We start from the raw sequence: 23,628 nt of genomic DNA on the forward strand, positions 1-23,628 counted from the left end.
CAAAATCAACAATTGTGAGCTGCTCAGAACATGTATGACAGATGTAGCATTTTACAAAAAAAAAAAGGCTGCACACAGTCTTGCATCCAACTGATGGTTTGATTACAATAATTTGTCTGCATACACACATAAAACCTGCAAACACCAAATAATTGCAACAGCAGCTACACATATAAATAATATAGAATCAACTAAAATATAACAAAATGAAGGTTGACTCAGTTCACAACTATATTGGTCAAGTTTTTAGGTTAGTTTTTGATGAGGAGATGCTGCCTGTCCTTGAACACACCAAGTGGATCCCCTCTCTACCATCCATTGATCATGTTCTGAAAATAACACAAAACAAAATGCAAGCACAATCATTAAATTGCACACAGAGTTTAACTATTCTTCTTCTTGGTTGAATTACATTTTATTATATTCCAATTAAGTTTTTTTTTAAATGCTTACCTGTGTGTTTTCTGACCAGATGTCTGACCCCGTCGTTTTCCCGTTACCTGTGTTTCAATGTCTGGTTTTAGGTCCCGTGCTTAGGCAATCCGTAGAACAGCATGGAGGTTGTCATCAGTGAGGCGTGATCTGTGCTTGTTTTTGTTCAGATTCATTATTGAAAACATCTGTTCGCACAGATAGGTGCTCCCAAACATGGACAGAACACGGGCAGCATGAAGTTGAAGCTGTGGTATGAGCAGACGGTAAAAGTCTTGTATTGCAGCATCCTGGAACTTTGCGCTCAGGCCACTGTCTCTTTGAAGCTCAATGAACTCCATCTGAAGGTGTTGGGGTGCAGTGCAGACGTCGGTGGTGAAAGGATTGGCAAAGATGGCAAAGCCAGACTGCTGTGCTCTGAAGTCAGAGAAGCGCCGATCAAACTTAGTCTTTAACCGGCTCAGTTTGGAAGCCAACTGAGCACATGAAAATGTCCCGGGAAATGAGGCTGACATGCTCTGACAGACAGGAAAGTGGGCAAGATTGTCCTGTTTCACTGTTTCACATCCATAGGTCCAGTTTACGCTGGAAAGCCGTGATCATGTCGGACATCTGCGTGATGACTTGTTTGCGTCCCTGCAGCTTCTGATTCAGTTGGGCGAGATGCTCGGTTATGTCACACAACACAGCAAAGTCACACAGCCACTTTGGTTCTGACAGTTCAGACAAGGATTTTCCTTTACTCTGCATAAAAACAGCAACGTCTTCCCTGAGCTCAAAAAATATTTTGAGGACTTTGCTCCTACTCAGCCACCGCACTTCTGTATGGTACGGCACATCCCCGTGCTCAGCCCATCTCCTGCAAAAACGCTGGAACTGACGGTGATTCAGGCCACGCGCCCGAATGAAGTTCACTGTTTTCATGACCGTGGTCACTATGTCATTCATCCCCAGCACCTTCCTACACAAAGCTTCTTGATGGATAATGCAATGATATGTTATCAGAGGCGTTTTACAGTTCATTCCCATTCATTAGTCCAACCAAGCCCACTTTTCCTCCACACATTGCCGGTGCACCGTCTGTAGTTAATCCCACCAAGTTTTCCCAGGGCAATGCATTTTTACTTATGGACTTCTCCACCACATCAAAAATGTCCTGTCCCATCGTGGTCCCATGCATTGCAGCTACATCCAACAGCTCCTCAGTGACAGAGACATCCGACTTCACGCCTCTAATAAAAATTGATAACTGCACTGTATCCGTGTTATCTGTGCTTTCATCAACAGCTAATGGAAAAGCTGTGTAGCTGCTTGTCTCCTCAGCCAGCTGTGTTACAAGGTTTTCTGCTAGTTCCGTAACTCGGTCCGCGATAGTGTTTCTTGATAAACTGACATTTTTAAAAGTCTGTATCTGGTCGGGACACACCTGCTCATAGACCTTCAGCATGCACTGCTTCAAAAACGCTCCCTCTGAAAAAGACTTGGAAGCTTGGGCGATTTCTTCAGCCACAATAAAGCTAGCTTTCACTGCTGCATTGTTTTTGGCTGTGGATTTTGTGAATACACTCTGCTGAGACCGCAGTTTGCCTTTTATTTCTTGGGCAAGTTGTTGCTTTTCTTGAAGGCTAGCTTTGGGGTACTTAGCTCCGTGTTTGGTGTCAAAACGCCGGCGTAGATTGTATTCTTTGACAACCGACACCGCCTCGTAACACAAAAGACATACCAGTCTTTCTCCTTGAAGCACAAACAAGTATTCGCCTTCCCATCTTTCTTGAAACAGTCGTCTATCTCCATCAACTTTTCTCTTCCTGGACATTTTGGGGTCATTATTTAACTCTCAATTCCACTTGTTGGCATTGACGTGAAAACACTGCCATGTAGTGGCGGGGAACCGTGACCTAGCGGGTATCACAGTCGACAGGCATTGTGGGAAATGTAGTTTTTGGTCAAAGCACGCTTTTGACCTATTTTTTTAGACACTCAGACCTTTCATGCTCTCGTGGGTTATGTGGCCCGCGGGCCTTGAGTTTGACACATATGATATAGTGTATATTTAAATATAAGTTGTGTTGTTTTTGTTTTTACAATGCACAAAATCAGTTTGCAAATAAAAATGTGTACTAACTTTAGGATATGTATATAACCCCGGTTCTATGAGTAATATGAGTGAGACGTCTAACTATGGGATGCACACACCCTGCAGCCCTCAGAAGCACTTTTTTCAATCCGCCAAACCCTGATTTGGCTAGAAGAACTGTCCATCGGCCAGGGACACTCCCGCCCTCTACAAGAGGGAGGGCAGATGTGCAGTTCCTCATTCAAAATAAGCACCTCTTCTCACTCGTTTGAGCAAGAGGGGTTGTCTGGTGAGACATCTCACTCATATTACTCATAGGACCGGGGTTATATACATAACTTAAAGTTCTATTTCATAATATTTCGTGAGATGTCTCTGTTAGGAAGTGGTACCAAAGCGGCTAGGATGTGGTAGGAGGCAGATGAGGGAGACTTAATCCAGATGCAAAAAAAATGTATTTACAAAAAGAAAAGGTAAATCCAAATTTTACATGCAATGTATGTACATCTAGCATGTGGACAGGTGTAATCATTGTCTTAGCCTCCAGTGTACCCAGCTACACTGACATCCAACCCCCCAACAGTCCAAGACCAACTGCTTGAATAGACTCCTGTCAGCAGGAGTCAATCAAGGCAGCTCCATCAACCTCGGTAGCTCCAAGTACTTCTCCCTTAAATCAGGTAAAGAACACAGTAATTCCCAACGTCCACTTCGTACATAAATGCTACATAAAGTGCCAAATACTGTTTCTCTATAACAACGCTTACTTAAATAACATTTATCACTTAATCAAATAAACATAATTTTACCTCCCACCCCTCCTACTTGGTCTCACCCAGTGACATCACCAGTGACTTCACTGGAGATGTCACCTAGCTGACCCAGCTCCTCGTCCAGTCGGCGCAGGGTCAGAGCCGTGTACAGGCCTCATTGGTGGAGGTACTGAAATGGCTGGACTCGGGCTGTCAAATTTGCAAGCCAAGTTTCAAACTGAGGGAACTGCTGGATGGAAATGTCTAGCTGAAGTGGAAAATCAGGAGGAAGAAAAAAACAAAACATTATAACATTATTAGAACAATTCAACTATATGAATGTCCTGTTACTCAAATTATCTTTTTTTCTTCTTTTCTTTCACTCGTTCCTGCTTCTCCCTCCTTAGCTAATGGTAGCAACATTGGCTAATCTCTCATCTAAAAGTGTGCTGCTGCCACATTCAGGTCATATTTTGACTGAACAAAATTCTTTACACAATTTTAGATCAGGTCCAACTGAAGACTCTGCGTGTCAAGTTTCACGCTGATTGGAAAAAACCCCAAGGAGGAGTTTGAAAAAGTAGGTTTTCTAGTCTCCAGTATTTGAAATCCTTCCATGCGTACCACCAGTTTGTGAATGGTTGGGTGAAAGATGGCGAATAGGAAAGGGCTTGTGACAGGCTGGGTATGCAAAACTATTTAAGTAAACAAGGCAATTTATATCATGGATTTCAATAAGAGGGAAGGAGGGGGACCCCGGCGGGCATCGCAGCTGAAGAGATCCGCCGAGACCCGGCTTCCTCTGCCGGGCACCGGACATTGCCCCACGCACGTTGGGTCGCCCATCCGCTCAGACCCCAGGCGAATGGGGCCGACAACGGTGGCGAGGCCAAATAATGGGGGGAAGCGTCACCAACGTGGCAAGGTGGGCCGAGAACCGGTTCTCCTAACCCCCTATCAAGCAAGACAACTACAAACATACACAGAATGACAGAAAAACACACAAAATTACTACCAAATCTAATTGTTTCCTCAGTTAATGCTTAGATTGGTCATATTCTAAATGCTGACATGAATGTTTATAATGTGGCCCTTCGATCAAATAATCACATCTTTGTGGCCCCCGCTGTGATAGAAGTTGCCCAACTCTGTCTTAACCCCTAACCTTAACCCTAAGTGCCAAATACTGTTTCTCTATAACAACTCTTACTTAAATAACATTTATCACTTAATCAAATAAACATAATTTTACCTCCCACCCCTCCTACTTGGTCTCACGCAGTGACATCACCAATGACTCCACTGGAGATGTCACCCAGAGTATAAATGCAGGAAATGGTGGTATCACCTTCCCTTTGTCCCTGGAACAAAGAACACTAAGCAATTAAGTAGTTAATGCAAAACTAGTACACAATATGAAAATGATGGTACAAATGGTGTGTTCTCACCCACTTTGTCACAGACTCACTATAGGATATGGCAGCTCACAAGGCAAAGTCTGTTGTACATCAGGAAAGTAGAAAAGTCCAGGACAAATGTGAAGAGCGAGATCCAACTCGTTGCTACACAAAAGTCTTGAACAGACACTCCCCTGAACAAGGCCCAGGACGTGGCGAGACCTCGAGTCGAGTGTACGTACAGACCCTCAGGCGGCTGCAAACCCCGACTCTTGTAAGCCAAAGCAATGGCCTCCGCAACCCAGTGTGACAGGCAATGCTTAGTAACAGGCTTCCCCCGTGGGGATTAGCCCAGGAGACGAACAGCTGATTGCTCCTCCTGATGCTCCTTTTCATGTCCAAGTATGTGCGTAATGCACGGACTGGACACAACAAATGAGGCCGCTGCTCATCCTGTGCCATAAGGACCGCTCACTGCGGTCCTTATGGACTCTGGTGGAGGCTGGTGTGTCTCTTTGTGATATTGAAGGATCATGGGATCTCCAACAAGAATAATAGAGAAAACATGTTAATAAAAACCATAAATACCTCAATTAGGTATTCAAGTCTATATTGATGGTTTGCATAACCAACAGTTTGGTGAAATTGTCAATCAAATGAATGGTTTATTGTACTTTATTTTAAAGAGTTGAGCATGAAACAGTTTCATTCATTGAGAACATTTAATGGGTCATTTAATGGTAAAGTATCGCAATAACCAGAGGTGTAAAGAGTACCAATATATCATACTCCAGTAGAAGTACTGTTACTTGAGTGAAAGTACTCAAGTACAAATACAAGTAAGTCATACATAAAATACTCAAGTAATCTTGCACAATTGGAACTTAATTTTTTTTCAACAAAGGCATCTGTATAAAATAAAATGTACAATTATATTTAAAATAAAATAACACCAATGAATTCAATTCAAATTTAAAAAAAAAAAAACCTCAGGCTCTGAGTATAGCTATCTTTATGAACTCTAAAACTGAGAAAATAACCTCCATTCAATGCTGTTTTGGTGCCGTGCCTTACATTTAATCTGGTTGGTCGGCTATGATGTGATGCATTTCATTGTTGTCTGGTCATTTCATTTTTGATAGTTTCACAATGTCTGATGATTATTTCAAAACTAAAACTAATAATTTACTCAATAACGGTTGGGTGTAGAAATGTAATGCATTGCTTTACTTATTTTAAAACATACTTTAAGTAAAATTACTGATTTAAAAATATACTCAAAGAAGTACAAGTACCCATAAAATCTACTCTATTACAGTAACGCGAGTACATATAATCAGTTACTTTCACATCTGGCAATAACACTCAAATATGAAAGACTTCCATGTTATTGAAAAGTTGTCCCAAAAAGGGCTGATTGTGAAAGGTTTAAAAAAAAAAAGGAGAAATGAAAGTATTGATTTGAGGGACTTTTAATTTCCCCATGGCTGTTGAGAAATTTTGTATTTTCAAGTTCCCGTAATGCTAAGTCAGCAGAGGGTGTGTCACTGTGATCGAGTTTAAGAAAATACAGAATAATGTGGGAAGTCATTCATCCACCATGTCTCTGCTGCTGCTGTCACTGATGCTGCTGCTGATGCTGACATCCACAGTGAGTGTCTTCTAATGATTACCTGTACTGTATGAAAAGTATCTATTGTTGTTTTCTGACTTTTGTCGTGATGTCTTGAATAACTTCTCCCTCAAACATCAGTGTCACTGTGCAGGACTGGAGGTCAATGGCCCGACTCAGCGGATTTCAGGTATCAGGAAAGGTGACTCGTGCGTATGCCAGGTGAATTCTACCATATGGGCCTTTCCTGTCAGGAAGTATGAGACCGTTCTGAATGAACTTCAAACCTGTGAAGGATCCTTGAAGAACCTGGAGGAACAGGTAAGGCAACTACTCATTTTAGGATGTCACAAATGTTGAAAGCAAAACAAGTAAATGTGAAGCAGAATTATTAAATTAATAGAGTAAATACAATCTGCTGAAACATAGGATTTCAAGGAGTTTAGTAGTTTTTTGGGTAACATTTTACTTGAAGTTTTATACATAAGGCTGACATTATGCTATAATTATCATGAGCATTGAGGTGTCATGAAGCCTGTCATTAAGTGTTGATCGTTAAATTATGACACCTATGGAGCTTTGTTGACATTTTTTGGGTTAGGTGGAAGGATCTAGTGGGGTTAGGGTTACGGTTAAGGTTCGGGGTTAAGACGGAGTTGGGCAACTTCTATCACAGCGGGGGCCACAAAGATGTGATTATTTGATCGAAGGGCCACATTATAAACATTCATGTCAGCATTTAGAATATGACCAATCTAAGCATTAAGTGAGGAAACAATTAGATTTTGTAGTAATTTTGTGTGTTTTTCTGTCATTCTGTGTATGTTTGTAGTTGTCTTGCTTGATAGGGGGTTAGGAGAACTGGTTCTCGACCGACCTCGCCACGTTGGTGGCGCTTCCCCCCATTATTTGGCCTCGCCGCCGTTGTCTGCCCCATTCGCCTGGGGTCTGAGCGGATGGGCGACCCAGCGTGTGTGGGGCAATGTCCGGTGCCCGGCAGAGGAAGCCGGTGTTACATACCACTGTGACCTGCATATTTGTGTGTGTGTGTGTTGACAGTGTGACGTAAGCGGGAGCCCGGTCTCCCGGGGAAGTGTGGGTAATGCTAACAAAAAATAAAGCTGCTCTCTAAAGCACACAGTCGCCGTCCTCCTGATTGAAACACAATATTGGCGACGAGGATGGAGTTTTTTCCCGTCTCACCTGTCTCTCCGTTCCTCGCTTTGCCGGGCGAGCCGCCGATCCCGTGGCCCCGCTGGTTTGAGTCCTTTGAGACGTTTATCACCGCCGCCGGTGTAGTTGACGCTAGCGATGCTAGGCTAAAAGCCCTGCTCATCCACAGCCTGGGAAACGAGGGACAACGTATTTTCCGCACGCTCGGCCCCGCGGATAAGTATCGGGACTGTGTTGCCTTACTGACTGGACATTTCGCTGCTCCACAGAGCGTCATCGTCCGGCGAATCATCTTCAGACAGCGCCGACAGAGGCCCGGTGAGTCCGTCCATCAGTACGTCACGGACCTCCGATGCTTAGCTAGCGTTTGCAAATTTGAACACCTAGAGGACGAGTTTATTCGGGATCAGTTAGCCGAACACGCAGCTGATCACAAACTGCGTGAGAGACTGCTTATGTCCCCGGACGACACGACTCTGTCTAAGGCAGTGGAAATGGCGTTTCAGCTTGAGTCGGCTGCTCTGCTAGCATCGCGGCTAACAGCTACAGGTCCGCCTCCTTCTCTCTCCACTCTGCTAGCTCAGACTGTGACACCGGCAGGCCAGGCTCCCGGCCCCGCTTTTCCTCACACCGAGCTCGAGGTTAACGTCGCGGGACGTCAGGGTGCCTCAGCACGCCGGCCATGCGGGAACTGTGGCTCGTATTCCCACGCCACAAGGGCACCGGTTTGCCCAGCCACGGGACAGAGATGTCAGCGCTGCGGTAGGCTCAATCACTTTGCTAAGGTGTGCCGCTCAGCACCCGCTCCCACAAGAACCCAGCGCCACTCATCCCGCCCATCAAGCCCGACCACCATTCACTCGGTGGGTGCCAACAACAGACCTTTCACCTGGTGCATGGTGGAGCTGGATAACGTGTGTTTACCGCTGCTACTGGACACGGCTGCCTCCAGGTCTCTTCTCAGTGAGTCCACGGTTCGGCGACTCTTTCCCAGACACACTATCAAAGCAGGAGCAGAGGAGCTGTACGGCTATGGACACACTAAAATTAACATGTTGGGCACTGCTACCTTTTCTGTTCGTTATGGATCCAGGACCCTCCCAGCATTTACGTTCCAGGTGTCTCGGCATGGTGCCAACCTCCTCGGTTTCGACCTGTTCTGCGCCCTGGGTTTCGCCATCACTGACAATCTGGGTGCTGCTATCCTGACCGTGACCACGCCACGGCAGCTGCACTGGCCATCGCTTTTCACTGGGCTGGGCTGCCTCACTGCCTTCAACCACCAACCGCTCATCGACCCAGCTGTGAAGACTGTCATCCAACCTCTGCGCAGGCTGCCCCTCACTTTGCGTGATGATGTCACTGGCGAGCTACAGAAACTGCTGGATGCTGGCATCATCGAACGAGTCGATGCATCGCCCTGGATCTCCAATCTGGTGGTGGCAAAGAAGAAGACAGGCAGGCCTCCGCCCCTGTGTCGACCTCAGACAGGTAAACAAAGCGGTGGTCCCGGACAGATACCCACTGCCCACAGTGGAGGAGCTCTCTGCACAGTTTCATGGCTCAACAGTTTTCTCGAAGCTTGACCTTCGCCAGGGCTACCTGCAGGTTCCCCTACACCCTGGCAGCCGCAACCTCACCGCCTTTGTGACCCACATGGGGGTCTTTCGCTACACGCGGATGCCCTTTGGACTCAGCTCCGCTCCCAGCTGCTTCCAGAAAATCATGGCCACCATCTTCGCAGGCATTCCTGGGGTGGTTGTGTACCTGGACGACATTGTGGTGCACGGAGCAACATCCGCCCTGCATGACGACCGCCTTTCCAGGGTGCTGGATGTGCTCGCCGGTCACAACCTCACACTGAATGGGGAGAAGTGCATCTTTGCGGCTCAGGCTATTGAGTTTGTGGGGTTCCGCTTGACCGCTGAGGGGCTAAGCCCGCTGCACTCGAATGTCGACGCTATCCTGCGTCTGCCTGAACCCTCCTGCCCGGCGCAACTATCATCGTTCCTGGGGATGACTGCGTTTTACTTGCGTTTCCTTCCCCTCTACTCAGACACTACTGCGCCGCTGCGTGCTCTCCTGAAGCAGGATGCACCCTGGATCTGGTCTCCTGCGTGCTCTGCTGCAGTCCACCGGCTTAAGTCACAACTGACCTCCTCACCTGTTCTGGCCCACTTTGACCTCGACAGCCCCACATTCGTGACCTGCGATGCATCCAACACTGCGGTAGGTGCGGTCCTGTCTCAATCTCACCAAGGGACTGAGCGTCCAGTGGCATTCGCTTCTAGAGCGCTTACTTCAACAGAACAGAAGTACTCTGTGGGTGAAAGGGAGGCGCTGGCCTGCGTCTGGACATGTGAGCGGTGGCACATGTACCTCTACGGTCGACATTTCACACTACGGACCGACCACCAGGCCCTCACGGCCCTCCTAGTCACAACCGGTTCAGGCCACAAACCGCTGCGGCTTTACCGGTGGTCTGAGAGGCTACAGGCATACAACTTCTCCACACAGTTTACCCCAGGCAGGGAGAATGTGGTAGCATATCTCCTCTCCAGAGCCACACCTGCCTCTGCACCAGACACCAGCCAGGACTCCTCAGAACCGGAACTGATCCTCTTGCTCCACACGCCCCTCGAGGCAGCTGTTTCACTGAAAGACCTTCAGTCGGCCTCTGCACAGGACCCTGTTCTCACCCAGCTCTGCACTTTCATTCGTAACGGCTGGCCTGCCAGGGTTCCTGAGGAACTAGCGCCCTTTCACCGGGTCAGAGGGGACCTCTCCTGCTGGAATGACGTCTGCGTGGCGAGAGGGCTATGCACAGTGGTCCCGAGCACTTTGAGAGAACGGGTCCTGGCCATGGTCCACGACGGCCATCTGGGCGTCGTGAGGGTCAAACAACGCTGCAGGGGCCTGGTCTGGTGGCCGGGCATTGACCGCGACATCGAAGACCTGGTCAGAAACTGTACAGCCTGCCTCACCAGTGGTAAGACCGGCTCTCCCCCACCCCCACCCTTGCAGCCCGTGCCGTGGCCTCGGGCTCCCTGGACCCACATACAGGTGGATATTTGTGGTGAACTTCATGGCACCCCTCAGCATCAGCGCTTCCTCCTGGTAGCATACGATCTCCACTCCAAATGGCCGGAGGTGCTGCCTGCCGGGTCTGTCACCACTACAGTGGTCATCGGTTTCCTCTCCTCTTTGTTCGCTCACTGGGGTGTCCCTGACGCCATCACCACTGATAACGGGCCTCAGTTTGTTTCAGCTGACTTTGTGGCTTTTGCAGAGGGGAGGGGGATAAAGCACATTAGGACTGCCTTTTACCACCCGCAGGCCAACGGAGGCGTGGAGAGGTTTAATCAGACCCTTAAGAACGGGCTCAGAGCACACATGGCAGATGGCCTGTCGTTCTCAACATCACTGCAGAGCACCCTACTGCACTACAGAGCAACACCCCACACTACCACTGGCAACTCTCCAGCCCTACTGATGCTAGGGCGTGAACTACAACTTCCTTTGGACCGACTGCGCCCTCCGGTGAGAGTTACTCCAACAGCAACACCCTCCCCAGGCGACAGAGTGGATCAGCAACAACGTACAATGAAGCGGTGGTTTGACAGGAGACACCGTGTGAAACCGCCTACACTCACCGTATCAGACTGGGTCCGAGTCCGGCGACCCACTCGATCTCACAAACTGCTCTCTTTCTGGTCTGCACCAACACAGATCACAGCACAACTGGGGCCAGCCACCTTCCGCGTTACCGATGGTTCACGCTGGCATGTCAGCCGCCTCCGGCGGGTGAAGCAACCGTCTGTGGCGGATCAGCAAGCCGCAGCTCATCCACGCTGCACCAGTGGGGTCTGGGACCTTCCAGATGTACTGGCGGAGACCCAGGCTGGACCAGATGTGCGGGCTGAACCCCTGCAGGCTGGACCCTGTCCGGTCCGAGCCCGCCAGAGGCCCTTGTACCTCGATGACTATCTTACTGACTTTTAAGGCACCAGCATAGTGTATAGCCTGTGAGGTGGCAGAATAATCCACCGGGCTATACGGGTAAAGCGGCAGTCTACCCGGTTTATCTAGCCAGGTTGGCCGTTTGGCCTTGATGTTAGTTTGTGCACTAGGGGGGGGGGTCTTAGCTCATGACCATTGTTCAGATGTTTTAAGGGGGGGGTAAATGTTACATACCACTGTGACCTGCATATTTGTGTGTGTGTGTGTTGACAGTGTGACGTAAGCGGGAGCCCGGTCTCCCGGGGAAGTGTGGGTAATGCTAACAAAAAATAAAGCTGCTCTCTAAAGCACACAGTCGCCGTCCTCCTGATTGAAACACAATAGCCGGGTCTCGGCGGATCTCTTCAGCTTCGATGCCCGCCGGGGTCCCCCTCCTCCCCTCTTATTGAAATCCATGATATAAATTGCCTTGTTTACTTAAATAGTTTTGCATACCCAGCCTGTCACAAGCCCTTTCCTATTCGCCATCTTTCACCCAACCATTCACAAACTGGTGGTACGCATGGAGTGATTTCAAAGCCTGGAGACTGGAAAACCTACTTTTTCAAAATCCTCCTTGGGGTTTTGTCCAATCAGAGTGAAACTTGACACGCAGAGTCTTCAGTTGGACCTGATCTAAAATTGTGTAAAGAATTTTGTTCAGTCAAAATATGACCTGAATGTGGCAGCAGCACACTTTTAGATGAGAGATTAGCCACTGTTGCTACCATTAGCTAAGGAGGGAGAAGCAGGAACCAGTGAAAGAAAAGAAGAAAAAAAGATCATTTGAGTAACAGGACATTCATATAGTTGAATTGTTCTAATAATGTTTTGTTTTTTTCTCCCTCCTGATTTTCCACTTCAGCTAGACATTTCCATCCAGCAGTTCCCTCAGTTTGAAACTTGGCTTGCAAATTTGACAACCCGAGTCCAGCCATTCCAGTACCTCCACCAACGAGGCCTGTACACGGCTCTGACCCTGCGCCGACTGGACGAGGAGCTGGGTCAGCTGGAGACAGACATTGGTGCTGTCCACAGCCAGCTGAACAGTGCTAACACACACAAACTCTCCACAGAGGTACACATACCCACACACACAGTGTGACAATCACAGACTTTTTTTTGTGAATTTCATGCATTTCCAGTCAGAAAAAAAATGACTTTAAATTATGTGTAAATATTAGATGAGCAAACTGCGCGATGATGTTACCAGGATGAAAATGTCAGACACAATGAACATGAGGAGCGTCCGAGAGAAATTACGCTATTTGAAGAACAGCGTCGAGTCCAGCAAGACCATCCCCAAAGACTTCAGAGGCAAGTGTGCATGCATGTGTTCATTATACAAAAAGAGATCCGACCAAAATAAAATGATTGTGTTTGATTTTCTTTCTTTCTTTTTTTTTAATCAATGTCAGTGGAAACTTCAGTTCTGAGCAGGAAAAACAGATACTAGTGTTACACATGACAAATACTTTAGTCTTTGTGCAATATAACCTGCAAACATACAAAAAAATTAATAAATTAAAAAATTGTTTTTACAGAAAACAAATGTTTTTCAACTTTTTGTTTTTGTGCTTTTTAAATTCATGAAATCATAACTATCTGGACCTTAAATTGATTGCCAATTATTGTAAAGCTAGTAAAATTGGTAACACTTTACTTGAAGTTTTATACATTAGGCTGACATTACGCTGTTATTATCTGTCATTAGCATGAATAAGGTATCATAAAGGCTTTCATTAAAAAGTAACTAAACCACAAAATCCCTTTTTCCGCTGAATACAAATGTCTTTGGGGTATGAAGTGTTGCTGTTGATTGATACGCTCAATATTTATAAAATTATTTTAATTTAGCATATTTTTTATTTATTTTATTCATTCAGTTTATTTCCGACATGGTTGCATTCACAGAAGTTTTGTTATTCTTTTTTTCATTTTTTTTTGTACATGCCGAAAAAGGAGACGAGAGAAGCAGTTTGCTTATCCAAGTCCCATCCCCTGTTTTGTACACAGAAAATTTACATCAAAGCTTGTCTCTCTGGTCAAACAGTCTTAGGTTGTTCTGAACACAATTTCATTTTTTTTTTTTTTGTCCTTTTTTTGTCCTTTTTTATGTAGGATTTATTCTCATCTGTAGTCAGTGTTGTCTTTTTTCATTCCTCCTCTTCATCGTTGTTCGTGTCGTCCTTGTTCCCTGCAGATTTCATTCCCCAACTTTGTTTACGTTCCTCCAGTTCAAAAGAATACTTCATCTTTCGAAGTTCCTTGTTTTGTCTCTGCATCAAGGTTATTCTAGCTGTTAATAGCTATTGACAGTGCTGTGTTTTCCAATGTTAGATTTAACCCTTTCTCGTGTAAACACAATACTATGTCTTAGTTTATAAGCAGTAATTTAAATGTGACCCAATAAGGGAAGAATAGATTATCTTCAGTGTTTTGGTATGTAGTATTTGTTGTAATTTCCATAGGATGTAGTTCTGTTTTCAATGTTTTGTCTTTAAGATGTTTTTTATATAATGTATTTTTTTTTTTTTTTTTTTTTTGCATGTGTTTGCGTATGTTCCTGGGTGGATGTTGTCGTTAGTATTAAATATTGTAAGTATTGGTAAATGGTCGGAGATGTCATTTATGAATATTCCATCTATCATTTTGGTTCGGTTCTCATTAAATATGTCTATTTTGCAATCAGGATACAAACAACAGATTAATATCTTGGTCTCGTTATTTTTACTGTTACACATTCTCCATTTCATTGTTATCTTTTATGTATAATGCCTTTTATCGTAAAGTTCATACCTTTTTGTTCATTTAGCCAAGTTTCTGACAGTGCCACATTGAATTCAGTCTCCGAAAAGTAAGCACAGTCTGAGTCTTGTTTCCAGTGTTTATATTGATCTGGGTCCATGTCCATGATTACCATGATCAGTAATGTTGTTGTTTTGGTGGATCCTTCGTATTTTCCCAAGTCTTCCATCGTTTTGATGAAAATTGGTTTTCCGTTCTCTTCTCCCAGTGGTGTGATATAAATCCTGCAGTTTCTTGTCCACGTCTTCAGAATTTTTCCTCCTTTTTTTATTTGGCATGCCTTCTATGCGATGCTTGCGTTTTGTTTTGCCAGGTGTTCATTCATGAAAACCTTCGTTTCTTTCAATTTCTTGCCTTTCTTCAATAGTTCTCCTTTAAATTTCAGATTCGTGAAGGTGAATTTCACAGCTCTTGTGTCATCACGCTTTGGCAAGAGTTGGCAGGAGTTGATGTTATTAGGGTTCAGGACAATGTCCTTTGACTCCAGGTAATCAATGACCTGTTGTTCAATCGATTTTGTGTCTTTGTCACTCGCTTCCGTTGTCTGTCTCAACCTGGGTGCTATCTTTAGGCCTGTAATGATGACATCTTTCTCTCTTTCCTTTTGTTCCAGCTCTTCAACCCTCGCGTTTAGCAGTTTTATCTCTTCAGCATTCTTTACATTCTGTTGTTCCAGTACCTTTACTTCACTTTGAAGGTTTTCCCGTGATTTTTCCAGCATCTTTTCCAACAACTTTATCTCGGCTGTGACCCGTGCAGATAGATCGTCTTTGATAGACGATAGATCGTCTTTGATAGACGATAGATCGTCTTTGATAGACGATAGATCGTCTTTGATAGACGATAGATCGTCTTTGATAGACGATAGATCGTCTTTGACGTTTCGTATCATCTCCTTGACCTCTTCCAAACCCGGATCAGGTTCTGTATGGCCTGCAGGCGGTTTTTTAACCCTTTTTCTTTTCGTCTTGGGCCCAAGTTTTCTCAGGCTGTCCAGCTGCAGCTGTAAGCTGTTAATCTCCCAAGGTCGTGTTATCGGAGCGAGTGAACACACGTCCTTTCTCTCCAAAGACCAGAGACGACAATAAATATTTTGCTGTAAAATGTCAGCGACTGCCCTCTATGGGTTGAAACCCGACTATTACAATTGATTTTTGCTCTTAGCTGAGAACAAGATCATGCAACATTTTGGGACCATCTTGCGTCACAAGCAAGCACTGTTAACCCCGCCCCTTTCATAGAAACGAGCACCTGTGGGCTCTACAATCTGTGGTGAGTAGGTTGGATTGAGAGAAGAGTGAATAGAGGTATATTGAGTAATGAGTAGCTAGTTAACATAGCATAGATTGTTCACTGGAGATTTTAAAGTATAGAATGGACGTGTCTTATCTCCTCCACGAGCCCCGCCCATAATCAAGGCATCTGTTGAAATTCCCTCCTCGTGGCAGGTCAGGAGAACTTTAAGCTGTCAAGTGTTGCTTGCTAAATTATGACACCTTTTGCTAAATTATGATACCTCAGGAGCTATGTTGGCATTTTTGGGTTAGGTGGGGAAATCTAGGCTTAACTAGGGTTAAGGTTAGTGTAACGAACAACACTATCTACTCGGTTCAGCTCTACTCTCTTTTTACACGTTTCCACTTGGAAACAGGACCTCCTCTGTGGTACCTGGTGCTGCTTTTTTTAGTACTTCTTTTGTCGAGGTTTCAAAAAAACAGCCCTGGTCTAAAAATGTGACTGTCAAGGATCAACCGTAGCAGTGGAGGCAGTCAATAAGGAAACCAGGCTCCAGGTTTTGATGCATCAGTCTTATCTGTTTATTTTTTAGTTTGCACCACAAGCACCATGTACTTCAATCTCCATTCCACTCTCTACTGAACAGAATGAATGTCCTTATATACAGGTGTACCACTAATTAGCCTGTACCAAGCATGGGGTGACTTATAATGTGCATATTAAAAGTACAACATAAATATTTACACAAACACTTCCTAACAGACATTATCACAAACACTAACCCTGTATTAATATCATTAATCTTATTTACATCTCCTAAATTATTAAACTACATATTTACATTGAGCTACACACTTCCAGCTCCCCTGTTCCTAGTCTCTGCTTGGTCTCTCCCACCTGGAACTATAAAAAGGTGTCCGAAAGCCCCGGGGAATTCTTTTACCCGAACACCTCAGGAAAGAGGAAGAGAGCATGCACAGGTAAGCTTTGTTGAAGATCACATTTCAATCACATGCAAAATACCAGAACATATTTAATTGTTTTATCTTTCATGTCACTGCTAAGTTATTTATCACTTAACTGAAATGTATTTTCTGTGTTTATCACTAGATGAATCCTGTGGCCTGAACCATGTGCTTCACCATTTGACCAATAAATTAATTAAACCAATACAACAAAATTGTGTCTCTTAATTTCATTAAGCACTGCAGTTTGTCACAGTATTACAATTGACTCTTTTTTAAATTACAACAGTTCTTAAGTGTAACAGTCCATAAGTAACGTCACCTCGTTGTTACATTTCCTCCCCCTTCTCCAGCAGTACAGATCCTCAATTCTCATGTACTCTGGAAAGTCTTTTCCAGCAATGTACTGTACTGTAAAGTTGTAAGGCTGCAGGGAAATATACCAACTAGTCAGACGCATATTAGAATCCTTCATCCTGTTTAGCCATTGCAGTGCTCGATGATCCGTCTCTAGAAGGAAGTGACATCCCAGCAGATAATAACGTAGAGCACTGATTGCCCACTTCATTGCGAGACACTCTTTCTCCACTGTTGAGTACCTTGTCTCTCTGTCCTGTAATTTACGACTTAGAAAAAGAACAGGGCACCGCTCTTCCTCATTGTCCTGCAGAAGCACTGCGCCCAGGCCAACACCAGAAGCATCCGTCTGTAGTGTAAACGGGCGAAAAAAAATCTGGACTGTGGAGAACAGACTCACCTGTGATTGCTGTCTTGAGGTCGCTGAACGCTCTGTCACATTCGTCTGTCCACTTTACTTTGTTTGGGGCTGAGGCTCTGGTGAGTTCAGTTAATACGGCTGCTCGAGAAGCAAAATGAGGAACAAATTTACTATACCAACCCACCAATCCAAGAAAGGAACGCACCTTTTTCTTTGTGGTCGTCACAGGATACGAATGAATGGCATCCACCTTCCTCACACGAGGCTTGACAACCCCCTGTCCAACAACATGGCCCAGGTATTCTACCTGGTGGCGCGCTAGTGCACACTTGCCTGGATTAATGGTCAGCCCAGCATCCTAAATCCGGTGTAGCACCTGCCGAAGGTGAGCAACATGGTCCATCCAGGAGTGACTGAAGATAATCACATCATCCAGGTAAGCTGCTGCAAACTGTGGGACATCTCTCAGCACTTGGTCCATCAGTTGCTGAAAAGTTGGCGGTGCCCCCTGGAGACCAAATGGAATCACCTGAAACTGGAATTTGCCATAGGGTGTTATAAAAGCTGTGAGCTCCTTAGACTCTGGTGCAAGGGCCAGCTGCCAATAACCTTTACTTAGGTCAAGCGTTGTAATGAACTCTGCCCTTCCCACTCTTTCCAGAAGTTCATCAATACGGGGCATTGGGTAGGATTCAAGCTTTGATACAGAATTCAGGTACCTGAAGTCAATGCAGAACCTTAATGAACTATCCTTTTTCGGGACCAATACCACCGGGCTGCACCATTCGCTGGTTGAAGTCTCAATGATGCCCATGTGCAACATAGAGTCGATCTCCTTCTTAAGCCAACCTTTCTGGGATCCTGTAGCTCCTGCGCTTGGGAAAAGCATCCTGCTTAAGGTGGACTTTGTGCTGGATCAGGTTTGTAAAACCCGGCCTTTGTTGGAACAGCTCTGGATCCAAAAGTACTCTCACCTCCTTCTGCTGGACCAGGGTCAGATGCGACACATCCACCGCAGCATTCTCAGCAATGTCGGGAAGAAGTAAAGGCTCTTTTTCATCCTCTTCCGTTGCAGGACAGATGAGAAGGTTCTGGATCGACTGCTCAAATGAAGGCTCCTTAAATGCTTTCAACAGGTTAACATGAAATACCTGATGTTTCTTTTGTTTATCATGCCTATACAGTTCATAGGTGACTTTACCAAGACATTTTGTGATCTCATAAGGACCCTGCTATCTCGCCAGCAACTTACTGTCATTGGATGGGAGCAGCAGCAACACCCTTTGCCCCGGATGGAAAATTCTTTCTCTGGCACTCTTGTCGTACCAGGTCTTCTGGCTCTCTTTTGCCAATCTCATGTGTTCATGTGCCAGTGCCGTCATCTGCTCCAATCTGTCCCTCATCTTCAGGACATAAGCCACCACATTTTCACGCTCAGCCTTTGGATTATCCCAATGCTCTTTGAGAAGGTCAAGTGGGCCCCTCACCTGCCGACCATACAACAGTTCAAAGGGGGAAAATCCTGTCAACACTTGTGGCACCTCTCTGTAGGCGAACAGTAGGTAGGGAAGCCACTGGTCCCAGTCTGACCCAGTTTTGGATACAAACTTACGTAACATATTTTTCAAAGTTTGATTAAATCTTTCAACCAAACCGTCCGTCTGGGGGTGGTAGGGAGTGGTCTTAATGCGCTTTATCCCCAACAACTGATACACCTGCTTTAACAGCTTAGAAAGAAAATTTGTGCCACAGTCAGTGAGAACCTCCTTTGGGATGCCTACCCTTGAAAAGAGTTGTAGAAGACAGCCAGCAACGTGCTTAGCTTTCTCAGCTCTAAGAGGAAAGGCTTCGGGGTAACGCGTGGCATAGTCACATATTACTAAAATGTACCGATTTCCTGAGCTTGTCCTCTCAAGGGGACCCACTACATCTATGCCTATTCTTTCAAATGGTGTATCTATGATCGGCAGCGGCTGTAGTTGAGCACGGGCTACAGTTCTAGGGAATGTTACCTGACATGTCTCACAGGATGCACAAAAGTTTTTCATATTGGTATACATTCTCGGCCATGCAAATCTACTGCCTACCCTGCAGAGTGTTTTTTGGAATGCTAGGTGACCTGCCCATGGGATTGAGTGACCCAGCTCCATTACTTTATATGTAAGGCTCTGTGGTAAAGCTAACGTCTCAACCTCACCTTGTCGCTGGTAAAGTATGCCATCTTTTATAATATAGTCTATGTCAGAGACACAATTTACTCTGCCATTACTCACCCCTTCAATCTCTGAGACTATTTCAAACCATGGTTTTAATGTGTGATCAGCTTGCTGCAGCTTAACAATATCAGAAGGGACCAGATCATTAACAACCAGTTCGGGGCATGCTTCATCACCGTTGATTCTGGCTGTACTCCACAACTTTTCCCTCTTTTTCTGGGCCTTTGACTTACGTCGCTTCACTGGTTCTGACCCTAGGTCAGAATGAAAAAAAGGTAACTCTTCTAGGGTATTTCTTTCTTTCTGTGCCCTAGTCATTACACTATTGCATACAGCTGGTTGGGCAATTTGAACTGATTTATTAACAGGACGTTTGTGGTGTTTAAATCATCTCTCCTGCTCTATTAAGTCAAGTAGAGTTGGAACATCATGCCCAAGAACAACTGGATATGGAAGTGTGGGCAATAATGCTTCCGTGAGAAGATAAGTCTGACCCCCTACTGTAAGATAAATTTCAGCTGTGGGATACAACTTCTTATCCCCATGTACACAACTAATGTTGGAAGTCATCTCACTCCACATTTCCCTTGGCACTAAACTAGGCAGAACAGCAGACTGAAAACAACCCGAGTCAAGAAGGGCCTCCTCTCGCTGACCATTTACTAGTGCAGGGGTAGTAAGTGCTTCACCCTGAACTTGAGAATGTCCTGGGTGGGTGGGTCTGGGAAAGGAACATAGAAGAGAGGGCTTACTTTATCTGGTGGCAGGGCATGTGTATTGGGTGTGACCAATCTCATTACACTGATAACGCACATCCTGCCTGGATGCAGAAAAAGATTTCTTATTACTATTTGGTCTACTACGGGAAGTTTGTCTTGAGCTAGACTGATGTCTGACCTGTGAATGACCACTCCTTTCACCTCCATTGGACTTACGTCTGGCAAAGCTGTTGTCTCGGCTCAAAGTGGTTCATCTTGATCCCGTTCTGGCTGACAGAAAAACCTCTGCAAGACGGGCAGCCTCCTCTCGGATCCAGACTTCAAGCTCAGGTCCCACCATTCTCAGAAACTGCTCCAGTATTAACATCTCTGATATGTCTTTAACTGTGGAAGTCTCTGGCCTTGTCCATTTATTGAATAGATCCTTCAGCCGCACATAGAGTTCACGGGGTGATTCACCTTGGTTGATGTCCAGGGAATGAAACCTTCGCCTATAGGTGTCAGCTGTGATCTCATATTTAGCCAAAATGACATCTTTGAGTTTATCATAGTCCTCCGTGTCAGCAATATCCATGTGAACATAAGCACTCCGTGCCTTACCAGTGAGTAGAGGGATCAGCTGAATAGCCCACTCGTCTCTTGGCCAACGGCAGACAGTAGCAATTCTTTCAAACGTGGTCAAGTAATGTTCAATATCCTCACTAGGAGAGAGAGGTAACAGCTTTGGCTCTCGCAGGATGTTAGGTGTCCTCACTGGTGTAGGTTGCTGTAGCTCCTCCTGCTGCTGGAGTTGGCTTGGAGCCCCACTATGATAATCAATGTCATCATTGTGCTCATCTGGAACAAGAATTCTGTTCTCATTGTCCTCTTTTAACTCTCTCATCTGTGCTTGAATCTGAGTAAACTGGTGTTGCATACTTCTCCATCTCTGGTCTTGGCGTCCAGACTCATTTTCCATCTGCTGGTCCCTTGATGCCTGGGAGTGGACCAGAGATTTTACCAGTTTTGTCAACTCCTCCAACCCGTCTGGGCTGCTGGCTGCTGATGCACCCTGCCGCTCTGCTGAGGTAGCTGGTTCACCATCATCTGGCTCCACCATCAGCTCCCCTTTCTTTCCTCTGGTCATGGTTCCTCCTTAAAGTGCAGGCAAAATCCCACTTCTGACACCATTTGTCAAGGATCAACCGTAGCAGTGGAGGCAGTCAATAAGGAAACCAGGCTCCAGGTTTTGATGCATCAGTTTTATCTGTTTATTTTTTAGTTTGCACCACAAGCACCATGTACTTCAATCTCCATTCCACTCTCTACTGAACAGATTGAATGTCCTTATATACAGGTGTACCACTAATTAGCCTGTACCAAGCATGGGGTGACATATAATGTGCATATTAAAAGTACAACATAAATATTTACACAAACACTTCCTAACAGACATTATCACAAACACTAACCCTGTATTAATATCATTAATCTTATTCACATCTCCTAAATTTTTAAACTACATATTTACATTGAGCTACACACATCCAGCTCCCCTGTTCCTAGTCTCTGCTTGGTCTCTCCCACCTGGAACTATAAAAAGGTGTCCAAAAGCCCCGGGGAATTCTTCTACCCGAACACCTCAGGAAAGAGGAAGAGAGCATGCACAGGTAAGCTTTGTTGAAGATCACATTTCAATCACATGCAAAATACCAGAACATATTTAATTGTTTTATCTTTCATGTCACTGCTAAGTTATTTATCACTTAACTGAAATGTATTTTCTGTGTTTATCACTAGATGAATCCTGTGGCCTGAACCATGTGCTTCACCATTTGACCAATAAATTAATTAAACCAACAAAAATGTGTCTCTTAATTTCATTAAGCACTGCAGTTTGTCACAGTATTACAATTGACTCTTTTTTAAATTACAACAGTTCATAAGTGTAACGTCACCTCGTCGTTACAGTGACATAGGCACAAAGATTTTTGTTGGCGATCTTGTGAGGATGGCAGCAAAAAAGTGCAATTTGTGGAGTCTGGCAGTTTTGCGTGTCAGGCTGGTGCTCAATGGAAACACTCCGGGAAAAACAGCATCGGGTCCCGAAAGCGAGGAGTGTGGAGCCGTGTAGAGCCAATACCACCAATGGAAACGTGCCATTAATGACAGCCTTCGTGGCACCTTATTCATGCAAATGAGAGGTGTCATGTCATAATAATGTCAGCCTTTATATATAAAACTCCAAGTAAAGTGTTTCCATAAAATGCACAATATTTATCAACTTTTTTGTTCCTGTGACTTTATTGAGTCGGGATCATCGTCATCATCTAACTTTAATTTTATCTCTGTGTTTCCAGGTGAACATTCTCAATGCTACAAAGGTCTGATCACCAACATAAGTGAACCTGTGACTACAATGGTCAGTCCTTCTGGAAAAGCCTTGGTCTCTGGTTCGTGGGGCAAACAGGCCCAAGAAAACAGCAAAGAGCAGAAAAACAGTTATTGGGTTCTTCCTCTGGTGAGCAGCAACATTTATGGGAACTTTCTGCGTGTTTACCCAAGCTACGAAGACTTCTTGACCATAAAAAACGCCAAACAGTTCATCTTTGCCCCATCGCCAACCGACCCAAAGGCCAGCGAGGGTCCTGGTGCTGTCTTGTACGGTGACGCTCTCTACTATCACTGCTACCGATCTGCAGATATCTGTCGTTACGACTTGAACACCAACATTGTGAAACGAGCAACACTTCCAGGCACTAGAGTAGGCTACAACAACAGGTTTCCATACTGTTACTATGAATGCGAGGCGAACAGCGACGTGGACGTGGAGGCTGATGAGACAGGGCTGTGGGCAATCTACTCCACCGTTGGAAACCACGGGAACATAGTAGTGAGCCGGCTGGAGTGGGACAGCCAGACCGAGACTCTCAATGTGACGCAGACATGGGAGACGAGAATCTTCAAAAAGGCTGTGACCAACGCTTTCATGGCATGTGGCGTGCTGTATGCAACACGCTTCGTGGATGACAACCACGAGGAGGTGTTTTACGCTTTTGACACGGCGTCAAGTAAAGAAGACAACTCGCTGGTGCTCCCAATGGAGAAGTTGGGCAAGGCAGTATCCAGTCTGAGCTACAACCCCACTGACAAACAGCTCTACATGTACAACGCAGGATACCTGCTGGCTTTCAAGACTTCTTACCGAGGTGTAGTCTGGAACCCTTAGGTTCACCAAAGAAGGGTTTTTAATGTTGTGAACCACAAAGTTAACAAAATAAATCAATAAATCAAATAACAAAATCTAAATATTTGCTCCAGTTTGATATTTTTTGTGTGCTTTTCATAACCCTTAACAAAAACATGTAGAATTGTAGCTGATGCGCAGCAATGGTCACCACGAGGCAAAACCAGACAGCAGCTGTTAGCGTTTAAAGGCAGATTTACATCTGCTGGTAAAAAAAAGTTACCAAAACAAAAATCTAAAAATACACATATTGCATCAAGACAACAAGGAGATGTTGGTAAGTTGTTTTAACAATGAT

General features: G+C 45.1%; 1 protein-coding gene and 1 pseudogene across 1 annotated transcript; one reads left to right on the forward strand and one right to left on the reverse strand.

Annotated features, from left to right (window-relative positions):
- Positions 1 to 449: 449 nt before the first annotated feature.
- On the reverse strand, positions 450 to 2,248 carry LOC114464267 (general transcription factor II-I repeat domain-containing protein 2B-like; annotated as a pseudogene).
- Positions 2,249 to 6,234: 3,986 nt separating this feature from the next.
- LOC114466207 (olfactomedin-like) lies at positions 6,235 to 23,392 on the forward strand. The gene is made up of 5 exons (XM_028451778.1): positions 6,235 to 6,309; positions 6,412 to 6,591; positions 12,308 to 12,520; positions 12,627 to 12,759; positions 22,444 to 23,392. The coding sequence occupies exons 1-5, from the start codon at positions 6,259 to 6,261 to the stop codon at positions 23,310 to 23,312; spliced, it is 1,446 nt and encodes a 481-aa protein (XP_028307579.1). The 5' UTR covers positions 6,235 to 6,258; the 3' UTR covers positions 23,313 to 23,392.
- The last annotated feature ends 236 nt before the right edge of the window (positions 23,393 to 23,628 follow it).

Source organism: Gouania willdenowi, chromosome 6, assembly GCF_900634775.1.
Source record: "Gouania willdenowi chromosome 6, fGouWil2.1, whole genome shotgun sequence".
NCBI classification, from domain to species: Eukaryota; Metazoa; Chordata; class Actinopteri; order Blenniiformes; family Gobiesocidae; genus Gouania; species Gouania willdenowi.